Below are 23,921 nucleotides of genomic sequence, written 5' to 3'. Positions count from 1 at the left end.
TTGTAGCCATGTAATGTGTGTATGGATAATGCCATCTTGCCATTAAATGTTGCACAAAGCCAAAACATTGACAGGATTTCCCAAAAGGTATTTGTGGATGTCCATCGTGCAGGTCACTCGTTCATCCCCTTGCCCATAAAATATGATTTTATGACTCGGTCCTCCTTTTTTCTCTCCTCATTAGTTGAAAAGTTTGATATTTGAACGTTACTTTCCACTATTACTGATTCATCTGGGCAGAGCAGTTACTTTTTATCTGGGAAAGCTGTTTGAAGAGATGATGACATTGAAAATTGCACACATACTCTACAGAATTAAGCTTGAAATTGTATGAATGACCATAAAATAATGTTTAAGGTGAAACAGGATTAGTGAAAATTCATTTGTGGTGGAGGGCATAACATTTTATCTGCATAGATGAATTTTATAGTAATTCTGTCACTAACTTTTTGTTTCATTCATGAAAGATTAGCACACAATTTTTTGTGAAGAATATATATGTAGTTTTTGCCATTGTGCTTAAATATTGCTGCATGAATTTATGTTAATGATATATTCAAATATTAAAAGACTGTGGCTTAGAAAATAATGCTTTCATTGCTGTTTACTCATCACTGCATTCACAATTATATGATGTTTACATATATTCTTTTAGTGGTTTTTTTTTATCATGCTTCTTAATATTTGCATTCTTAGGTTACTAGTCCTTTGATTAATTGTGCATGTTTCATTTAAAAGCATATTATTAAACACATGGATAATGTTACAGGGGTTCTCATCAGGTATAAGCAACTTTTTACAAACAGCATTTCAAGTTGTATATTGGGTACTGTACATAGCTTATCTTTATAACTTGCATACAGTGTCAAGTATGGTGACAGAGCAGCATATTCCAAATTGTTTCACAGAGCATAATGTAGAAGCTTGCTTTTAGTATCATCACAGAGGCAGTGTAGTAAGTAGTTGAGGTAGCCCGAGTTAGCTCTTACCAAGACTCACTCCCCACGCAGGTTCCCATTCCCCCGCCACGCCCACCTACCACAATTGGCAGTGTTTGTGGGGGCATCGCTGCACACGTCACCCCTAACATTCCTACTGCCTACAATGACAAGGTGATATATTGTAGTTCAGCAGTGATACCATAGGAATATTTCAGCCTCATGTTATGGTCATCATATAAATAAATATCAATAAGAAAACATTAAAACCACATGAGGCATATTGAGATGGTGATGTCTATTGTTATTTATTTATTTATTGGTTTTACTTAACTCACTCAGTATTGCTAATAAGTAAACAGTCTAAAGTTGAATTCAAGAAGCTTATTGTTGTGCAAGTTTCACCTACAGTTATGTATATTTTACAAATTACCCCATAAGTTGATATTGTTATTCCTGTGTTTTGTCAGTAACCCATCTCCTTTGTGTAGGCTGATAACAAGACAGGTTTAGGATCCTTCTATAACAGGGGTCAGCAACCCTCATATTTCCGGCCGCATGCAGCCAGAAAATTTGTATTTGTGGCTCGCATGATGGCATCCAAAATATGTGATGAGCGGCAGGCTAAGTTGATAAGGTAAGGTTGAACACTTGGTGCAGCAAACACCTCACTTGATACACTTTGTAAGACCAGAAAACATTGTACCTGGCAGCTGACTACACACAAGTACATAAAATACTTGTAATGATTACAGTCAGAATTCACAGATAGTTTTTCTGAGATTCAGAGGAAGAAAATTTTTTTCTCATTTGATTCAAGTTCTTTTCTTTTTAAGCAGACGAGGTCAGTCATTGTCAGCCATATGTTGATGAAGGAGATCTTAGTGATGGACAGCTGTAGCACCTGGACCTGCAGGTTAATATCCTGTAACACGTTCACAGAAATGCAGTCATTGTTGGACTTTGGGGGAGGGTGAATTAGGTAACACTGAAATGAATTGATTTCATGGTGTTTTCAATGTTTGGGTCAACTTACTGCTGCCAGCATTCTTATGTAAAGAATAATTACTATACTGCTCAAAGCTCATTAATAATCACACAAGGAACTTGTGGAAGCAGCTTTTACTAAATTTGAACCAGATTTCACAAAGATTGCAGAAGATATTAAGTGTAATTTCATGTGAATCTTAGTTACCATTTCCCTTGTATTGTTGAATGCAAAACATAAATTTTTTATGTTGCATTAATATTTATTGCCACCCATTAGGCTACTTAAATTTTTGTTCTGTATACCAGTATTTGCCTGAATAAATTGTTTAATTCTATATTTCGTAATGCCCAATTTCATGTTTTATTTTTCTGAATTTAATACTTTTTGCATAATTACACTATGATGGCTGTGGCCATTACTGATTTCTTGTTTGTAATCTGGCCAATTACTATCCAAAGGTTGCAGACCCTGTTCTTTAAGATTTTATTACCGCAGCTGAATTTCACTTCCTAATCCCTACCCGGCGTTTCACTTCTATTGGGCATTAAATACTGTATACCCTGTATAGGATTTGGCGGTGGAGTTGATACAGCTGTCGCCTCTTGTTCCAAGGGTCGATGGTTCATTCCTAGGGCATCTCTTGTTCATTCAGCTGTAAATGAGCCCCTGGCTTTTCAGTTGGGTAAATGAAGGTGGTCAAGTTCAGTACCGTTCATGCTGCCTCCTTGTGTACCAAAGGTTTAGTATACAGTGCGTTGTACCCACACTGCTCATAACCGGTCATCAACATTATGGAACCTACTGTCATATATTGTATGGAATGTTCATGGTATCATTTATTAATCACATAAGTTTTGCATGGTTAGAAGTAGGTTTTCAAGGTATTGATCTTTGGGCTCAGTATGTTACTTATGTTAAATTCTATATTGGCAGAACTGACAGTATGAAAAAGGTGGTGGTGGTGGTGGATACAAGAGAAAGCATATCATATTAAGGGCCAGTAACTTAATACTTTTTCCCTCCATTACAGATTTGGCTGAGACTAATCTTACCTGTCTCTCTATCTGTATATCATGCTTGTGCTTTTCCATCAGGAACTTAACTAAAGAGCAAATTGATAAACCAAAATGAGATTTAGCATATTGTTTGGGTGGGTGTACTGGTGGGTGGTATTGTCAAGGTATGAAATGAGTTGCTGAGTGTGGTCAGGTTATGTATGTGCTTTGATTGGGGTGGGCTCAGAGTGGGGTGATGATAGTGAGATGTGTAGTACAGTATTCCAGGAATAAAGTAGCAGTTACTGTTCAGAACACATTTCATAAGATGTTAAGTTTGGTGTCACAAGCAAGGATTGTGTCAAATAGTATAGTAACTGTTGGCTACTCCTGCTCCCATGAATTGTGTGTGGCAGATTGGCAGTGTTAGAATTTTGTGAATGTATGTAGTTAGGGTAGATCCTCTGTGCTAATTTTTCAATATGTTTTGAGGTTTAGCTTTGGTAATGATGGTTTGTTTTGTCAGCTGATGGGAGTGGCATGAGGTTATGTTATGTATCGATGGAAGAGGTTGTCTAAATATATTTAGTTCAGTACAGGTTTCATATTATTTTTGGATTTATTCCAACCAGTGACTCCATATTTCTGGAACCAATTATGGCTCAGGCTTGCTCACTCTTCTTGTTGCTTTAGCTGTTAATGCATTTGCGTAATTTAACAATTGACATTTTCAAATATTGTTCTTAAAATTCAAAGTGTATATAAAATTTGAGATTGGGAGCCGTCATAATGTTATTATGACCATAATGTCCACAGGCAGCTATGGGTGAAACATTCAAAACTCAGCAGTTGCATTGTCTCAGCCAACCTGCCATAGACTACAGGAATATGAACATATGTTCTTTAACCCTTTCAGTCCTAAATTCAGTCTAATTTTGCTTCCTCCTCCTTGGGACTCTAACCCCAAGTGTGAGACATCTGTAGAACTGAAAGGGTTGATTGGTTTACCATGAACTAGAGAACCATGGTACATGTGGCTATGATATAGTGAGGGTTTATTGTACTGTACAATATAGTGCTAGTACTGTAGTATCTAAGTCAAGTTCAACTGAAGTGTTTAGATATACGGATCCTCTATTTTTCTTAGAATGAGAAGGAAAATATGTTAGCCTGATGATAAGCTGCTTTTAGCATTACTGAGTGAGTACTAAAGAGAAGTAATATGCCAAGTAACTATGAAAAAAACCACAATCCTGCTTTTCTTTGGTTAATTTTACTTGTGGTAAATTCTAGTACAATATTATATGATAAAAATCTGTTAATTTACTGTATTTCCATATTTAAAAATTGTATCTGTAGTGTAAGTGCGTAGGGGATTTGTTTCACATCTTTTAAGACATTAGTTATGTTATTTCTTATTACATTTTGGTTTAATAAATTTGTTAATATATGTGTTTGTAATGCACATTCATATTGCAATATATTTATATGAATGGGTATTTCCATATTATCAGTGGCTTTGAGAGTGAACTGTTTAAGACTGAACACTTTCAGTTTGCCTAACACCTTTGGGCTTTTGCACAATGCACTTCATTTATTATTTGCTTGTACTGAGTGTTGAAGTGCACTGTAAGCAAACACTGTAAAGTCACCAAAATTCTGTTCTTACAAGATGAAATTCTTGTAATGACCAATTTTTATTAACATTATTTTGTATAGATCTTATTGGCTTCTCTACATACACAGGTGGTTGCTTGGCTTCGTCAACCAAACATTATGGATATTTTGTGTGAGAGGCATAGTGGTCTTCGTACCTCGCCTGCTCTCAGGGACAAAGTCACAGCTATTAGGGTTGACGGCACCACAGCTCTGGACCGACTCAGTCATGATGTTGACCTCACCATAGTTCTTAGGTAATGACTAAATATCTTTTTAGTAAATTATTTTTGATGAAAAGTATAAAATTTTGTTGGTTGAGAAAAGTAAATGATAACATAGACAAATTAATATATTTATATATATATCTTGATAAAATCACACGGGAAAAGGGAAACAACGGAGCACCTTAGCTTTCGTCTTTATTCAAGACGAAAGCTAAGGTGCTCCGTTGTTTCCCTTTTCCTGTGTGATTTTATCAAGATATATATATACCAATTTTTTTGTTTACAGTTTGTTTGAACATGAGATCATGTCTTATGTACCACCCACGATTGGTATATCTCCTCGTGGCTCCCCACAACCATCTCCACAAGCCTCACCAGGACTGGCACGGGCAAATGCTCGAGCACCAGCCCCATACAGAAGGGACTTTGAGGCAAAGCTCAGGAATTTTTATAGAAAACTGGAAGGCAAGGGCTATGGACAAGGTCCAAGTAAACTCAAGTAAGTTATTTTAAAGTCTATACAGTAGTCCTTGTATAACGTCGGCCCGCTTAACGTTGTTTCGGTACTACGTTGCTAAATTCGTTTAACGTCCCGATGACTTGGTACAACGTCGTTTTGTGTCGTCAGAGACTACTTTTTATGGCGCATCGCCCTCTCTCGTCTGGCTGCGCTACGCCTTCCTCCGCTCCCACCCTCCTCCTCTGCTCCCGCCATACTCCTCCCCTCCTGCCATCCACCTCCTCTGCTTCACTACCCACCACACACTCGCTGTACCACCTCCACCCATCAGTGAGTACCAATACAAACTCAGTATTTGTATATGTATGCACTATTTTCTATTTCTTTGGGGGAAAATTGATCCGCTTAACGTTGTTTCGTATAGCGTCGCGTTTTTAGAAATGTAACCCCGATGTTAAGCGAGGACTTACTGTACTGTATTATGCTGAAAGGGAAGGAGAAACAGGCGTATATGTGTTACAGGTACTTGATATAAAACATCAAAACGAATTTAATTTCATAATACAGTAATGATAAAAGGACTCAGTAAATTGAGGATAAACTGATATCAAGGGTACTCTTAAGAAGTTACTTAATTATAAACGTTCAGTTTCTACCCTTATTGAGAAGAAATTTTGTACAGGTCGTCTTTACAGTAAAAACCCTGAGAACCGGACTAATTAAGCCTCAATGATGTCGTTACTCGGACGAAATCCGTTATTCAGACGTCCATATTAGCAGGAGGACATAACAGCCAGCATATTAGCTAACACAGATTAGCTTATTTATGCTCAAAATAAATTAGTTAAAGTAAAACAATCATACTTAGGATACTGTATAGTGTATATGTACTTTAAGTAAATTTTTTGTTTTGCTACAAATTATGTCTAGGATTATACCTAGTATTTCTCAAAAGCTAGGATTGAATTATAGGTTGATTTAACAATGAGTAAAAGGGAATAGGCTCCAATCCTTTGCTATTCTGTATTGTTGTGATGCAGCTGGGTTGGCAGGACCATGTGGTTCCCGCCACACTGTTCCACAACAATAACAATGACCTGCAAGATATATTTTTTTTTCTTTCCCCAAGATTCATGTCGTTGCTCAGGTGTCCAGTACTTGGGGTATTTACTGTAACTATTTGTTTGCTACAATGCTCTGAGGAAGGGCCATTGTGTTACTATTGTTATAGAGCAACAGCAGAATGAGTGCTGTGCAGGGCTTCTTTCTGTATGAAGAATTTGGAGATGGAGGAAGCTAATGATTGATATTTAGGTTCAGAAGGCTTATATTTAAAGTCTTGGAGATAAATGGGTGCTTGGGAGTGTATCATACAACTTACTACACATATCTGAACTTGAACATATATCATAATTGAGGTCCAAATCGTATTACATGTATAATGTACACATTGCTGTATTAGGATATTACTTTGTCTGTTCTTAGTAAAATAGTTTTGAGGTGAACACAAAAAGAGGCAGTATGAATAGAATACAGAAGCAAAAGTATTTTAACAATATTAGAATATAAATAGAAAACTATTCCTTATTACTTGAGGTTTATGAAATATAAAACATTATATAATGGCAGTTTCCGTTTCTTTTCAGGCTCAACATCCGTCGTGATCACTTATTAGAAGATGCTTTTAATAAGGTGATGGGAGCCAGCAAGAAGGACCTTCAGAAGTCTAAATTATACATTACATTTTATGGTGAAGAGGGACTTGACTATGGTGGTCCATCTCGAGAATTCTTCTTCCTTCTCTCCAGAGAACTCTTTAATCCTTACTATGGCCTCTTCGAATACTCAGCAAATGATACATACACCGTTCAGATTTCTCCAATGTCTGCATTTGTAGACAATTACCATGACTGGTTCAGATTTTGTGGAAGAGTGTTAGGCCTGGCTCTAGTTCACCAGTATTTGCTTGATGCCTTCTTCACCAGACCATTCTACAAGGGTCTGCTTCGCAGGTGAGTGATAAGTCGAATATATGATAAGTAATTTTCTTCAACTTTGGTTGTAACCCATTAACATGGCTTTTATTGCACTTTTTTTTCAGATAATTTAATTAAGGTGTATCAATTAATTTTTGTCTACGGGTTAAGTTGGACATTGTAAAATTGTAAGCTAAAAAAAAAAGTGGTTTGCCCATGTATATATTAACTAAGGTATTACTATCCTTACTTCAATCCAGTAAATTCTTACAAATTTGGGTTTATCTACGGGAGAGTCAGTCTTAAAATGTGAATGTTCAGGAATTGGAAAGAGTTCCCTCCCCAGGAATCCATTTTGGTTGCCTTACACAACAGTGCTAACCTCACACTTACCCCATGCACCAATAACCAACCAGTGCCCTGTTGTCTGTAGCATCCGAAGACAATATAATGATAGGAATAATTTAAAATTCAATTTATTAATTTAATTTTCCTTTCAGTCCTGTCTCATTGTCTGATGTGGAGTCACTTGATTCTGAGTTTCATCAGAGTCTCTTATGGGTGAAAGACAATGATATCACTGATATGTTGGAACTCAACTTTTGTGTCACTGAGGAGATATGTGGACATGTGGTTGAGAAGGATCTAAAACCAGGAGGCAAAAATATTGCAGTTACTGAGAGAAATAAAAAGGTAGAAAATTTCAAGTTTACTTACCAGTACTGTATGTATGTAAAAGAAATTTACTCTTTATTACAGAGCCGTGCTCATGATTATCCTGATTATCTCTCTTGTCAGATACTTTATATCTTAATATGTACCTATAAATGCAATACCAATTTACTTTACTGTAAAATTATAAGAATTTATTATTAAATTCAACTTGCTTTGTCAAATTACATCATGCCTTATAATCCTACGACAGGAATATCTAGAAAGAATGGTAAGATGGCGCTTAGAACGAGGAGTAAGTGAGCAGACAGAGAGTATGGTTCGTGGCTTTTACGAGGTCATTGATCCACGGTTGGTTGGAGTGTTTGATGCAAGAGAATTAGAGTTGGTCATTGCTGGCACGCTGGAGATTGATGTTACTGACTGGAGAAAGAATACAGAATATAGATCAGGTAATTCATAAGTTTTTATTTATAAGTTCTTCTCTTTTATGGTCAGTGTATTCATTGCTTGTAATATTTTGTTCTAGACACATAATTCACCCAGCTAAAAACTGGATTACAAGAAAAATGGATACTGAGTGCTGATGAGACTACCATACTGAGCTCCTCCCCTCACACACACACAATATCATTATTATTACCCTGTACAGTATTGCCTCACCTCAGCATAATAAGACAGGATTCTTTGTTACTGCTGAATGGATTAATAGCAACATCCTCACCATTCTGAGACCTTTTTGTTTTTAGAATTATTAGATTGAAGGATCCAGGTATGATTGGAAAAGCAGCTGCTTCATTAGCACCTGCCACTTACATTTATTGGAATGATAAAAGGTGAATCCGTCATATAACAAATCCTGCAATTGCAAACCATCTGATCATCTCTTAGTCATAATATGGGAGAATTATTGGATCAGTCATAGATTTAATGGAAAGGTTAGCACTTTCCAAAGCACAGCCTCGTGTCTACACTTTATAAGGTGGGTGGCTTGGTGATGAGGGATTGGTGAGTAAAGTACTTTAAATCATGAGTCATTCTTATCATCTTCAAGCAAAGAATGGGATTTCATGAATCAGTCACTCTTTATGGACCCTTAACCATATCTTACTGAGGAACAAGTCAAGTAGTAGATGTAGAAAGAAAGAATTTTCCCTATGATAAGACTGATATATACTCTAAAATAAATTTTGGTAAAGTTAAAACATATACAGTACTGTATTAAAAATTTTATTTCAGGTTACCATGATACTCATCCTGTGATTCAGTGGTTTTGGCTAGCCATTGAACGTTTCGACAATGAGCGCCGTCTACGATTATTGCAGTTTGTTACAGGCACCTCCAGTGTGCCTTATGAGGGTTTTGCAGCTCTAAGAGGCAGCAATGGACCTCGTCGATTTTGCATTGAGAAGTGGGGCAAGCCATCTAGTCTACCCAGGTTAGTTAATTATTTCTTTCCAGTACAGAGTAAGGGGAAGTATGGAGCACTTGCATTGTTCGTTTATCCATTTATCTTATATGGAGTACAGAGTATATGAGGTCAGAATTTAGATTTTGCTCAAAATTTATGCATTGGTACTCTTTTGCTTGCTGGTCAAAGACCTGGGTTTAGAATTTTAAAATTCGAGTAATTAGTGTTAATTAATGAACTTTGAAGTACATGTAATTAAATACATAGCTACAGACAATTTAAAAGTTAGTGATTTTTTATCTTAATTTTTAAATATTTCAGCCAAATTTAGTTATTTATTTCCAATCACTAGGTCCTTGTACCCACTGTAGTACAGTCAACCCTCGCTTTACGAGGTCCCACATTCCGCGTTTCAACGTTTACGCGGTACCCTGCCGAAACAAGAATGCTCACATTCCGCGGTGTGTGTACCCCTTTACGCGGAGAGCGGCTGGCGAGCCGCGCCATTTTTGGATTCAAACCTCCCGCCATCCGCCATGTTGTGCAAGCTGCGCGAGCATGGTGCGCACAAGGTCGCCCAGTCATCAAAACATTACCGAGTTCTTCACCCGCCACCCACCACAGCCGGCCCAAATCAGTGATAGTGATAATTATAGTGAAGATATGGACTTATATGGACTTTGAGGGGTTTGACAAAGAGGCCCTGCAAGCCTCTATGGTGGATAGTGATACAAGTGATACAGGTGAGGGCCAATAATCTGCCCTCTGCCTCGGAACCAACCGCCCATCCCCTTGTGCCCAGCCATCTTTTCTACTAATGTAAATGTTAGAAAACCTAATATTATTGATATTTCTCTTAATTATTAATTGTTTGTGCATACCATCATCAAGTTAAGATAATATTTTTACTACAACATAGTTGTGTGTCGTCAAAAAGTGGAGTTTGGGGGTCGGCCCGGACTCTATTTCAATCAATCCCATATGTTATGTTATGTTATTCACTTTACGCGTTCCTCACTTTCCGCGGCACCCTGTGGGTTACATTAACCGCGTAAAGTGAGGGTTGACTGTAGTCATTTTAAGGACAGATGCAGACAAGAGAGGAAATGATACCCTTCCCACTGCAGTAAATAGGGCTATATACAGGTTGAAAATCCCTTATCCGAAATCCTTGGGGCCAGAGGCATTTCGGATTTTGGAATTTTTCGGTTTTCAGACTTTTTTTTTTTTTTTTAAGCCCACCCGGGCATAGATCACTGATCCACATAGGGGCCTGGGGGGGCGAAAATATAATAATAATAATAATAATAATAATAATAATAATAATAATAATAATAATAATAATAATAATAATAATAATTATTCATAGGTCTACGTCGCATTTCTCACTTTAGATCTTTTTTTTTTCATTCTTGTATTTCTTTATTGTTATTATTATTTTATTACAGTATTATTGTTATTATTATTATTATTAATTTTATTATTACTATTATTATTATTGTTATCATTATTTTATTTTGGTGTACAGTATTTTAATTAAAAATTTTATTTACTATGAATAATTATTATTATTATAATTATTATTACTATTACATTTTCGCCCACCAGGCCCCGATGTGAGTCAATGATTTATGCCCGGGTGGGCTAATCCCTGAAAAAAAAAAAAAAAAAAAAAAAAAAAAATGGCCCACAAAAAAACTTAAGGTTTTTAGAGCTTTTCGGTTTTCGGAATTTCGGATAAAGGGTTGTCAACCTGTACCTGTAATGGCATTGTATGGAAAAGAAAGTATACTTCTGCACATCATGTTTGGTGTTATTACTTAGTTATAATAGAAGAATAAATTTTATTTCTAGAAAGTGCTCGCAATTTCTAACACATTTTTTTGAACAGGGCTCACACATGTTTCAACCGTCTTGATCTCCCGCCTTATCCTTCTCCGGAGATGTTATATGACAAGCTGCTCTTGGCTGTGGAAGAAACATCAACATTTGGCATAGAGTAACCTTGTCATTCCCATGTCATGCATTGATATTTAAATGATGTGTTCATGAAGCTAATAGTCATTCATGAAGTAAATTGCAAGAAACTTATTTTTTCCCTGAAATATGGTGGGTTGTTAATAGTGTTAACACATATGACTGTTATCAGGTATTTGGAGCCTCAATAACAATTTTGAAATGGGTCTCTCATACTTGTGAAATATTGTAACCTATCATTATTTTTCATATTGTACATTATAAAATGATCCATGCTTAAACCTTCCCATCTTATTTAGTCACCACATTTACTTTACATTCTTGAAGTCATACATCTTGCCAGTGCAGTATATATTCAGTCTTGTATATCCATATTACAGCTCATCAAATAAGGATATTATTCATATTTTTTCTTTACTCAAAGTTCAATAGTCTCATGGATTTATTCAAGTGTGTTTTTTGACAAGCAGCCTCGGGCATTTTTTTTTCTTCCATGTACATTATAACAGGCTGTGTGTGTGATCAACATTCATAGCTCATATAATTTTTCTATTTTAATAAGTCTTTGTTACCTTTGCTCCATCATGTGATATTCTGATCTTCAGTATGTCCAAAAGTTAGTCAATATTTATACAGTACAGTGTAATTTTTTAAGTTACAAAGAAAGGTCTTACTCTATTTTCCTATAAATGCTTTAACCTTTTATTTTCCTACACTCAATGTTTTATTTTTCTGCACAAATTTTACATTTTTTATAATGAATAGCGATGTTTTCCAGCTCTTCATTCATTGTCATTTAAGATACAGCCATGGATCAAAGAAATGGCTCATATAAATATTAGGCATTACACAGGCCAGTTTTGAAAGTATTGATATTGCACTTAGTAACTAAGATGATACTTATCTAATATGAATACATGGCATTGCCTGGAAGAGCCAATTTTATGTAAGTGATAATAGTATTGTAATTTGTAAATAGTTCAAAATGAGGGATTTGAGCTCACATTCTTTTTGGTAGTTTAATTTAGGAAAGCTTTCTTGAATTACTGATTAGAGTAGATGGCAACTAGAAAGGGTTCATATATTTCCATTATATATATATATATATATATATGCATGTACATATTGTATGTGTTTGTAAGAGGTGAATGATGATTATGGCAAGCAGTGAGACACAATAGGTCACCATATGCACTGTGACACTCAGCAATAACAATAAACTGTCCAACAAATGTTGGAATTAACTTCATAGTAGCTTTTGGCTAATGTTTAAAGTGACTTTTTCTGTCATAGCAGTTCATTCATAAAATGTGCACAATATAGTCAGTTCATTATATACTTTGTTTAAATAAATATAGTTTGAAAAAGATATATTTTGCCATTTTCTACCGATTTTAACATATAGTATGTTTCAGCTAACACTGAAATTGACATCTGTAAAACCGAATTCACACACACACATACACACAAAATGCAATCATAGCAGTAATTAACAGTTACTGTGTCATTAATTTTTAATGTAGAACAAATCTAAGAAATAGAAATCCTGTGAAGGGTTTTGTTGATGTATTGCTTGCATCAGGCACCTTATCATTGTCAAAAGGCCCTTTACACGATATACTGTCATTCAGTCAGTACTTCGTGAAGTTCAAGGTTTGTTTATACCATTAAGTGTATACCTCTTATGTGGCGCATATCTTCCAGTACAGTTTATGTAATGTTAATTTGTGTTAAACTTTGATAACCATATATGTCTTTCTGTAATATAATGTATGCCAAGTACAGTACTCAAAGTGTTTTTAGCATTTTGCTTTATTAGTGTGATATCAATCTGCAGTTTTAGTTTTACATTTTTTTATTTATACGTATAAGTATTCAAGTATTTACTTCCATCAGCAGTAAGATTTTTACTTTTGAATGTGATACATATTGTATATACACAGTTATTTAGTATTACTCTTACACAGAACTCTAATTGTTTTCATTATACTTTATGTATGGTGTGATAGTAGTAACCACATAAATTGTTCATGTGAACTTTTCATTTACATGGTGTGTTGGTCTACATGTACCTGCTTTTTGTTCCAGGTTAGACAAACCCTTATTATTACTGTTATTATTTATTTCATTATGCTTCCATGTTGGTGTATTAATGGGAAACAATTTGTAAAATTTACTTTAGGTTTCTAAGGTTCCATTTTTTTTTTTTTATAAAGTAAAGAGTCCATTCATCTTTATTGTTAGCATTGACAGTATATTTTTTTCTTTAGGTTTGATTTGAAGGTGCATGAATACTTTATATTTTTAAGCTCCAACAATGGAGAAAATTATGTATGGCAGTGTTTGTGTGACAGATAATTATTATGCATGAACAGTATTCACAACAAATATATTGTTGTAAAATTAATCCTCAAAAAACTAAAGATCTCTTGTATACACTTTCATACACAAGGCCATGACGTGACCACTGTTATGATTTATTTATTTATTTTTTTTTTATGAAACTTTCCAGGTATTACCAAAGAATTTTACATGTTTGCCCTGGATAAATATATTATAACAAAGAGTTTGTTTGGCTTGCTAGTACAATTTATATAATTAATAATAACAGCAGACAAGTGTTATTACTCATGGTTAAGATACAGAGATCAATTTATATGCTTGTATCTGTAAAGAGATCTCTCGGAGCTATAGAAGCAAATGGTCAGGTTTATGAAGATTAGCTGTATCCAATATTATTCATAGGATTAACCTTCCCAGAGAACAGCACCATAGTTATCCTTTTATCACATGACTGGATGCTTCAACTCTATAAGAAATGGACTTCAGTTATCTTTTATCACGTGACTGGATGCTTCAGTTCTAAAAGAAAGGGACTCCAACAGAATCCAGTGTTGATACTGACAATACCTCAACTTCCTTTGGTCCAGTAGTGTAACTGGATCAAACTTCAATTGTCAGTGTCCATCCTTCATTAGTCTTTGCTATTACCAAGACAGCCAGAAAGGTTTGCGATTGCTCCATATTGTTCTGCTTAGTTTCAACAGAAAATATAGGGATTCAGATCAATTTATTTTTCCTTTATAATATTTTATAATTTTTTGTTTTGTTTTTCCTATAGCCAGCAGCCACATAATTACTTGACATTAGGCAAATCATCTTAGGCTGAAGTTTTGTAGTTTTAGTAACAAGTGGTTGTTTGGGTTGGTTTGTAGTCATTCTATAAACTTACCAAATCACTGAACTAGTTCCCTATAGTGTGAGAGATCCTGGGACACAAAGCCTGCACCACCCATCAACCTCAAGAAAGGTGTCTGGTGCTTCCTTTAAATGGTATAATTTTGTAAATTCTTCAAAGGTGCCAAAGCTTTCATAGTTAATTATGGGACATGAGTTGAGAATTTTCTTAGGGTTTTTACCCAAATCTCTCCCAGAGATCTGAGTTACATCCCAGTTGTCAGTGTGTTGTAACATTTGATTTTGTCTCCGTCAAAGCGACTAGGTATCACAGCACCTAGGAGAAGATAAGAGACAATATACAGTATGTAAATATTCAGTGAGCTAAAGACTAAATTTATTTACAGTACCGGTATCTATTTTAGCTCCATTTTAAATTAAGAAATGTAAATCATTTATAATCTTTCCAAGTTGTTCATATCAATTGGGTATTCACACATTATACATAGTGTTTATCACTAATGGAGAGCCTGAATAAAAATACCTGTAGTATTTCAGTTGCCGCTAAGCTGAGCTGCTGTTTCGCCATGTGCACTACCTCCTCATAATGTTCACCCTAAACGACACCTTTACGTGAATTTGTGGTGTTTATACTTGAGTCTACTCTATAAATAGTTCGTTATTATCTGTTGCTTTATATGTTTGGTTTCATTTGTCTTGATATACAGTACATAATAATTAGTGAAAAGAGAAGGATTTACTTCAAATCTGAAAGCATGAAATTTTTTGTGACTGACAGTAATGGCTGGAATTTTGATCTGTTTTTCCTGTTGGTGTGAACTGTGCCTCAGGAACCAGTGTTATGATCATGAGGGTACTGACTGAACAGAGGATGAGTGCACCAACTGTCCTTGTACAAAATATGTCCTGTGTTAATGTCAGGTTCCATCATTGTCTTTACCACAATGCCAGACACACCAGTTATCATTGCTTTTAAAATTTGTCATCGCACCAGTGTACAGTTGTACCCCACTTAACGCGGTCAATAGAACCCAGAGGGTCCCGTGTTAAGTGAAATCCGTGTTAAGTGAACAACAGAACATATGGGATTAATTCCAATAGAAACCGGCCCGACCCCCAAACTCCACTTTTTGAAGACACATAACTATGTTGTAGTAAAAATAACATCTTAATTTTATGATGGTACATGCACACAATTAATACTTAAGAGAAATAGAGAAATACAGTCGCCAAGTTAATGTCCATTCAAATAATGGACTCAACTCCCTCCCCCTCTCACACTACACTGCCGGCTCTTCCCTCTCTGAGAAATTTTTGGGGGAAAACCACTAAATTTTAATAAATACTACCTCAAACTAAAGTTAGGATAATACAATTGACATTGCTGGATTCCTTGTAAGACCAGGAATATTTTGAATATAAATGTCATATATTTTGCACAAAAGATAACATAGTTACTCAGAAAATTTTTTTATCTAAAATTTGTATGTCTAATGCAAAATATATGATGTTTATATTCAAAATGATCACCAAATTATAAGAATTCCAGCAATGTAAATTATATTCTGGCCGGGTAATTTGTATGAATTTTATGAGCTAAAACAGGCAGTCAGGCAGGGTGGCGGGTGGGGCAAATCTAAAAATAGCGTCTCGAGCCGGACACTCACCGCGTATATGATGAAAAAATCCGTGTTAAGTGAAAGTTCAGCTCTGGCGAGGCACCACGTATATGATAAAACGCGCTAAGTGAAACCGCGTTAGGCGGGGTAATACTGTACACGATCATATCCTCATGCCAGTCTCGCAATCACACAGGATGAAAATTTTATGCCAAATCGGTGCATTTTTAGAGGGAATGTATTGCTTGAATGAGAGAGCTTTTGAAAAGCACTAAGGATTCGTTGAGAACAGACAACACAGCAGGAGGTGGTTAAGGTGATACAAGACATGGTTGTAATAATGTACAATGTGGTTGTGCATAAGTAGGTTGTAAGCCGTGCATAGGTGGTGAGCTAGGTTGTGGCAAGGTAGATGTAGGTTATAATTTCTGCACTTGAGAAGCAAAACTTAATATGTTAGATCGTCTGGTGAAAAGAATATTATAAAGAAATAAAAAAAATAATAAAGAAGTTTAGCGACATAAACTCTGCCTCGACCAGTGGCGTCACATAGCACGGTGGAGAATGTCACTGAAAGTTTTTAATGTTTTCTTTTTTTATAATATTTATGTTATCTGCATTTCACAAGCTAATTTTTGTTTTCCAAGTGTGTTAGTTATCACAGATCAACACAGAAGAGTTATAATCAACATACTAAAGAACCGTAGTGACTCTTCGGGTGTCCGTCAGCCAACCAATAAGCTGCATTGCTACAGACTAACCCTAGGCTTCATTTGCAAGGTTCGAGTGAACAGACTAAAGGTGTTACTAATCCTAAGTTCTATTTCTTAGTGACTTTGGGTACATCTAATTAGTTTCCTCTACCTCCTGGTTTGGTCTTATTTTTTTATTTCTGAAACCATTTGCCTGGCAGCTGGTCTTAAATGGGAGCTTTATCCTGAAAATCCCTTTTATGACCAGTAGCAAGGAAAAGGAGTAAAATCCTGTCATCCTTCATGGTTTACAGAATAGCAGGAGCCAGACTGACAAAAACTGCATAATGAAAATGGGGTTTACATCTAATTACCTTCTCTGACCAAGGAGGGACTGTAATGATCTCAATCTTTAATCTTGCATAAACAACACTCATTCTTCAAAATCCATACCTTTTAGTACTGAGGCATCCATTATCAATCAGGATAAAGTGAAGGAACTTGGATATAGCAACGCTGCATAAAGTAGATCCATACACTTGATTTTGGTCATAAAAGGGATTTCAGCATCAATCCCACTTTTTTTTATGTGCATGTACCTTATTTTCAATCTCCACAAGAACATATAAATGTACTGCTGGTCCTCATGCCTAACCAAATTGATCACAAGTGTTCTATATCTCACTCATAAGATAGTATTATATTTTGTAGGAGACAAGTGGCACAGACCTCTTCAGAAAAATTTAATATTCTAACAGTTTTGTGCCATAGTAGTGGTAGAGGGGTATTAATGGGACTTAAAACCCACAAGAGGTGGGTTGAACCTCATGGTTAGGCAGGGTTGGCTAAAAAAATTTCATTATACAGTACCATAATGCACAGAGCCACCCACTTTCAAGACCCAAACTAGCAAGCCCTGCTTAAGAATAAGAGGTGTTATTTATCTGTAATTTATTTATTTATGAAGTTTTGCTACTCAATGGAGGATAAATGATAAAAAAAAAAGATAAAATGAAAGTGAAATGGAATGATCAGGAATAAATGAGCAATCCAAAATATCTATTAATATCCTGTGTAATATATTTGTGTTTAAGTTCATCAACACACACCTCACCTCCATACACACCTCTCCTCCATACCCACACCCCTCCTTCCGACCCACACCTCTTCTCTGTGCCCTCTATACCCACACCTCTTCTTTGTGCTTTCCATACCCACAACACTCCTCCATGCCCACACCTCTCCTCCATACCCACACCACTCCTCCATACCCACACCCCTCCTTCCGACCCACACCTCTCCTCCGTGCCCTCTATACCCACACCTCTCCTTTGTGCTTTCCATACCCACACCACCTCCATACCCACACCACTCCTCCATGCCCACACCTCTCCTCCATACCCACACCCCTCCCAACCCACACCTCTCCTCCGTGCCTCCATACCCACACCCTCCACGACCCACACCTCTCCTCCATACCCACACCCCTCCTCCTGACCCACACCTCTCCTCCGTGCCCTCCATACCCACACCCCTACTCCCGACCCACACCTTTCCTCCCAACCCACATCTCTCCTCTGTGCCCTCCATACCCACACCTCTTCTCTGTGCCCTCCATACCCACACCCCTCCTCACTGACCCACACCTCTCCTCCATGCCCTCCATACCCGCCACTCCTCACCGACCCACACCTCTCCTCCGTGCCCTCCATACCCACACCACTCCTCCTGACCCACACCTCTCCTCTGTGCCCTCCATACCCACACCCCTCCTCCCGACCTACACCTCTCATCTTGCTTCCATACCCACACCCCTCCTCCATACCCACACCACACATCCCGACTCAGGGGTGGTGGCGCCCTGAGAGCCCTGCCAGGGGGGCAACGCCCCCAGGAGCCCTCCTTAGGGGTGGCAGCGATGCCAGGGGCCCTCCCAGGGGCGGCAACGCCCCCAGCATCCCTCTCAGGGGCCGCAGCGCCTCCAAGGACCCTCCCAGGTGCAGTTGAGCCCCCAGGGGCGGTGGCACACCCAAGGGCCCTTCTAGGGGCGGTAGTGCCTCCAGGTGCCCTCCCAGGGATGCCCCCTAACAGGAGTCCTATAGCTTGCTTTGTATTGGTGTCGTACATATTGCATACTTCCAGCAATCCCTTACCAAACTGTGATTGTTCGACTAGAATGTAAATCCAACAAATTTCAGCCAATAGGAGAATACAGCAGTCAGTCAGCACAACACCCCAACTTATGTTTTCCTCTTGGATATTTATTCTCCTTTTTATTATTGTTCAGTCTGTGATGATACTGGAAATGCGATGGGCGGTGTATTGAACGTCATATCTCCCAGAGTTCTAAATAGTGCAAAAACTGCCCCCAGGGGACTTCCCAGGGGCAGTGGCATGCCCAGAGGCCCTCCTTAGGAGCAGCAGCCCACCAGGGACCATCTCTCAAGTGGTGACGCCCTTAAGGGCCCTCCCACGGGCGGCGGGCCCCTAAGGACCCATCCAGGGGTTATGGCACAGCCATGGGCCCTAGCAGGGGCCCACTTTAGGGGTGACAGCGCCCCCAAATGACCACCCATGGGCCGTGGGGCCTCCAAAGGCCCTCCCAAGGGAGGCTGCGACCCTAGGGACCCTGCCAGGGGCGGCGGCGCCCACAGGGGCACTCCCAGGATTTGTGGGACCCTCCAAGGATTATTGCTTGTTCAAAGGGCTTTTAGAAAATTTTATTTACTTTTGCAATGCTAATTACTCGCCACTTATGGGTTTTCAAGGTCATTTCTTGGTGCGTGTGATTTATTCTGGATGTACTTAAATAGTTAGGTACATTAAATTTTAGTTCTGAGAAAAAAAGTATTTTTGGCCAAAAATCCTGTTAGGGGTAAGCCTTACAATTATTGGCATTTCGTCCAAAAAATAGATTTTGTTCAAAATTATTACCTAATTTTACGAAGTACATTTTCATAGAAAATGGGAAATTTGTTTCATGGAAAATGGGAAATATCTACTTTCCGGGAAAGTTGGTTATCTACTTTCCCGAAAAGTAGATTATCTACTTTTCGGAAAAGTAGATTATCGACTTTTCAGGGAAGTAGATTATCGACTTTTGGGGGAAATGTTCCCTAATTTTCCGAAGTAGATTATCATAGAAAACGGGAAATTTGTATCACAGAAAATGGGAAATATCTACTTTCCGGGAAAGTTGGTTACCTACTTTCCCGAAAAGTAGATTATCTACTTTTCGGGAAAGTAGATTTCTGTGATACAAATTTCCTGATTTATATGATAATCTACTTCGGAAAATTAGGTAATATTTCCCAAAAAGTCGATAATCTACTTCCCCTAAAAATCGATAATCCACTTTCCCGAAAAGTAGATAATCTACTTTTCGGGAAAGTAGATAACCAACTTTCCCGGAAAGTAGATATTTCCCATTTTCTGTGATACAAATCTCCCGTTTTCTATGATAAGTAGATAACCAACTTTCCCAGAAAGTAGATATTTCTCATTTTCTGTGATACAAATTTCCCGTTTTCTATGATAATCTACTTCGGAAAATTAGGTAACATTTCCCCCAAAAGTCGATAATCTACTTCCCTGAAAAGTCGATAATCTACTTTTCCGAAAAGTAGATAATCTACTTTTTGGGAAAGTAGATAACCAACTTTCCCGGAAAGTAGATATTTCCCATTTTCTATGATACAAATTTCCCGTTTTCTATGATAATCTACTTCGGAAAATTAGGTAATATTTCCCAAAAAGTCGATAATCTACTTCCCCTAAAAGTCGATAATCTACTTTCCCAAAAAGTAGATAATCTACATTTTGGGAAAGTAGATAACCAACTTTCCCAGACAGATATTTCCCATTTTCTGTGATACAAATTTCCCGTTTTCTATGATAATCTACTTCGGAAAATTAGGTAATATTTCCCAAAAAGTCGATAATCTACTTCCCCGAAAAGTCGATAATCTACTTTTCCGAAAAGTAGATAATCTACTTTTCGGGAAAGTAGATAACCAACTTTCCCGGAAAGTAGATATTTCCCAATTTCTTTGATACAAATTTCCCGTTTTCTATGATAAGTAGATAACCAACTTTCCCAGAAAGTAGATATTTCTCATTTTCTGTGATACAAATTTCCCGTTTTCTATGATAATCTACTTCGGAAAATTAGGTAATATTTCCCCCAAAAGTCGATAATCTACTTCCCTGAAAAGTCGATAATCTACTTTTCCGAAAAGTAGATAATCTACTTTTCGGGAAAGTAGATAACCAACTTTCCCGGAAAGTAGATATTTCCCATTTTCTATGATACAAATTTCCCGTTTTCTATGATAATCTACTTCGGAAAATTAGGTAATATTTCCCAAAAAGTCGATAATCTACTTCCCCTAAAAGTCGATAATCTACTTTCCCAAAAAGTAGATAATCTACTTTTTGGGAAAGTAGATAACCAACTTTCCCAGACAGATATTTCCCATTTTCTGTGATACAAATTTCCCGTTTTCTATGATAATCTACTTCGGAAACTTAGGTAATATTTCCCAAAAAGTCGATAATCTACTTCCCCGAAAAGTCGATAATCTACTTTTCCGAAAAGTAGATAATCTACTTTTCGGGAAAGTAGATAACCAACTTTCCCGGAAAGTAGATATTTCCCAATTTCTTTGATACAAATTTCCCGTTTTCTATGATAATCTACTTCGGAAAATTAGGTAATATTTCCCAAAAAGTCGATAATCTACTTCCCCGAAAAGTCGATAATCTACTTTTCCGAAAAGTAGATAATCTACTTTTCGGGAAAGTAGATAACCAACTTTCCCGGAAAGTAGATATTTCCCAATTTCTTTGATACAAATTTCCCGTTTTCTATGATAATCTACTTCGGAAAATTAGGTAATATTTCCCAAAAAGTCGATAATCTACTTCCCCTAAAAGTCGATAATCTACTTTCCCAAAAAGTAGATAATCTACTTTTTGGGAAAGTAGATAACCAACTTTCCCAGACAGATATTTCCCATTTTCTGTGATACAAATTTCCCGTTTTCTATGATAATCTACTTCGGAAACTTAGGTAATATTTCCCAAAAAGTCGATAATCTACTTCCCCGAAAAGTCGATAATCTACTTTTCCGAAAAGTAGATAATCTACTTTTCGGGAAAGTAGATAACCAACTTTCCCGGAAAGTAGATATTTCCCAATTTTCTTTGATACAAATTTCCCGTTTTCTATGATAATCTACTTCGGAAAATTAGGTAATATTTCCCAAAAAGTCGATAATCTACTTCCCCGAAAAGTCGATAATCTACTTTTCCGAAAAGTAGATAATCTACTTTTCGGGAAAGTAGATAACCAACTTTCCCGGAAAGTAGATATTTCCCAATTTCTTTGATACAAATTTCCCGTTTTCTATGATAAGTAGATCAACCAACTTTCCCAGAAAGTAGATATTTCTCATTTTCTGTGATACAAATTTCCCATTTTCTATGATAATCTACTTCGGAAAATTAGGTAACATTTCCCCCAAAAGTCGATACTCTACTTCCCTGAAAAGTCGATAATCTACTTTTCCGAAAAGTAGATAATCTACTTTTTGGGAAAGTAGATAACCAACTTTCCCGGAAAGTAGATATTTCCCATTTTCAATGATACAAATTTCCCGTTTTCTATGATAATCTACTTCGGAAAATTAGGTAATATTTCCCAAAAAGTCGATAATCTACTTCCCCTAAAAGTCGATAATCTACTTTCCCGAAAAGTAGATAATCTACTTTTTGGGAAAGTAGATAACCAACTTTCCCAGACAGTAGATATTTCCCATTTTCTGTGATACAAATCTCCCGTTTTCTATGATAAGTAGATAACCAACTTTCCCAGAAAGTAGATATTTCTCATTTTCTGTGATACAAATTTCCCGTTTTCTATGATAATCTACTTCGGAAAATTAGGTAATATTTCCCCCAAAAGTCGATAATCTACTTCCCTGAAAAGTCGATAATCTACTTTTCCGAAAAGTAGATAATCTACTTTTTGGGAAAGTAGATAACCAACTTTCCCGGAAAGTAGATATTTCCCATTTTCTATAATACAAATTTCCCGTTTTCTATGATAATCTACTTCGGAAAATTAGGTAATATTTCCCAAAAAGTCGATAATCTACTTCCCCTAAAAGTCGATAATCTACTTTCCCAAAAAGTAGATAATCTACTTTTTGGGAAAGTAGATAACCAACTTTCCCAGACAGATATTTCCCATTTTCTGTGATACAAATTTCCCGTTTTCTATGATAATCTACTTCGGAAAATTAGGTAATATTTCCCAAAAAGTCGATAATCTACTTCCCCGAAAAGTCGATAATCTACTTTTCCGAAAAGTAGATAATCTACTTTTCGGGAAAGTAGATAACCAACTTTCCCGGAAAGTAGATATTTCCCAATTTCTTTGATACAAATTTCCCGTTTTCTATGATAAGTAGATAACCAACTTTCCCAGAAAGTAGATATTTCTCATTTTCTGTGATACAAATTTCCCGTTTTCTATGATAATCTACTTCGGAAAATTAGGTAACATTTCCCCCAAAAGTCGATAATCTACTTCCCTGAAAAGTCGATAATCTACTTTTCCGAAAAGTAGATAATCTACTTTTTGGGAAAGTAGATAACCAACTTTCCCGGAAAGTAGATATTTCCCATTTTCTATGATACAAATTTCCCGTTTTCTATGATAATCTACTTCGGAAAATTAGGTAATATTTCCCAAAAAGTCGATAATCTACTTCCCCTAAAAGTCGATAATCTACTTTCCCGAAAAGTAGATAATCTACTTTTTGGGAAAGTAGATAACCAACTTTCCAGACAGTAGATATTTCCCATTTTCTGTGATACAAATTTCCCGTTTTCTATGATAATCTACTTCGGAAAATTAGGTAATATTTCCCAAAAAGTCGATAATCTACTTCCCCGAAAAGTCGATAATCTACTTTTCCGAAAAGTAGATAATCTACTTTTCGGGAAAGTAGATAACCAACTTTCCCGGAAAGTAGATATTTCCCAATTTCTTTGATACAAATTTCCCGTTTTCTATGATAAGTAGATAACCAACTTTCCCAGAA

General features: G+C 36.7%; 2 protein-coding genes across 3 annotated transcripts in view; both read left to right on the top strand.

The window, feature by feature from the left end:
* The window catches only part of LOC121867476 (E3 ubiquitin-protein ligase HECW2-like), a 64,003-nt gene extending 48,395 nt beyond the window's left edge, over positions 1-15,608 (top strand). The window contains exons 17-24 of one of the 2 annotated variants that reach the window (XM_042367417.1): positions 1,011-1,112; positions 4,671-4,837; positions 5,094-5,306; positions 6,914-7,279; positions 7,744-7,936; positions 8,169-8,367; positions 9,155-9,353; positions 11,218-15,608. In XM_042367417.1, coding sequence (XP_042223351.1) covers positions 1,011-1,112; positions 4,671-4,837; positions 5,094-5,306; positions 6,914-7,279; positions 7,744-7,936; positions 8,169-8,367; positions 9,155-9,353; positions 11,218-11,329 — 1,551 coding nt within the window. In that variant the 3' untranslated portion in view covers positions 11,330-15,608. The remainder of the gene's footprint in view (positions 1-1,010; positions 1,113-4,670; positions 4,838-5,093; positions 5,307-6,913; positions 7,280-7,743; positions 7,937-8,168; positions 8,368-9,154; positions 9,354-11,217) is intronic. The other variant, XM_042367425.1, reaches the window with a different exon arrangement.
* Positions 15,609-18,730: 3,122 nt separating this feature from the next.
* LOC121870178 (U1 small nuclear ribonucleoprotein C-2-like) lies at positions 18,731-19,303 on the top strand. The gene is made up of 2 exons (XM_042371941.1): positions 18,731-18,977; positions 19,185-19,303. Exons 1-2 carry the CDS (start codon positions 18,731-18,733, stop codon positions 19,301-19,303), a joined length of 366 nt encoding a protein of 121 aa, XP_042227875.1.
* Positions 19,304-23,921: the final 4,618 nt, after the last annotated feature.

This window comes from Homarus americanus, unplaced genomic scaffold (assembly GCF_018991925.1).
Source record: "Homarus americanus isolate GMGI-L3 unplaced genomic scaffold, GMGI_Hamer_2.0 scaffold32583, whole genome shotgun sequence".
Taxonomy (NCBI): Eukaryota; Metazoa; Arthropoda; class Malacostraca; order Decapoda; family Nephropidae; genus Homarus; species Homarus americanus.
Note: the sequence above shows the minus strand (reverse complement) of the source record. Positions and strands in the feature narration are given on the sequence as shown.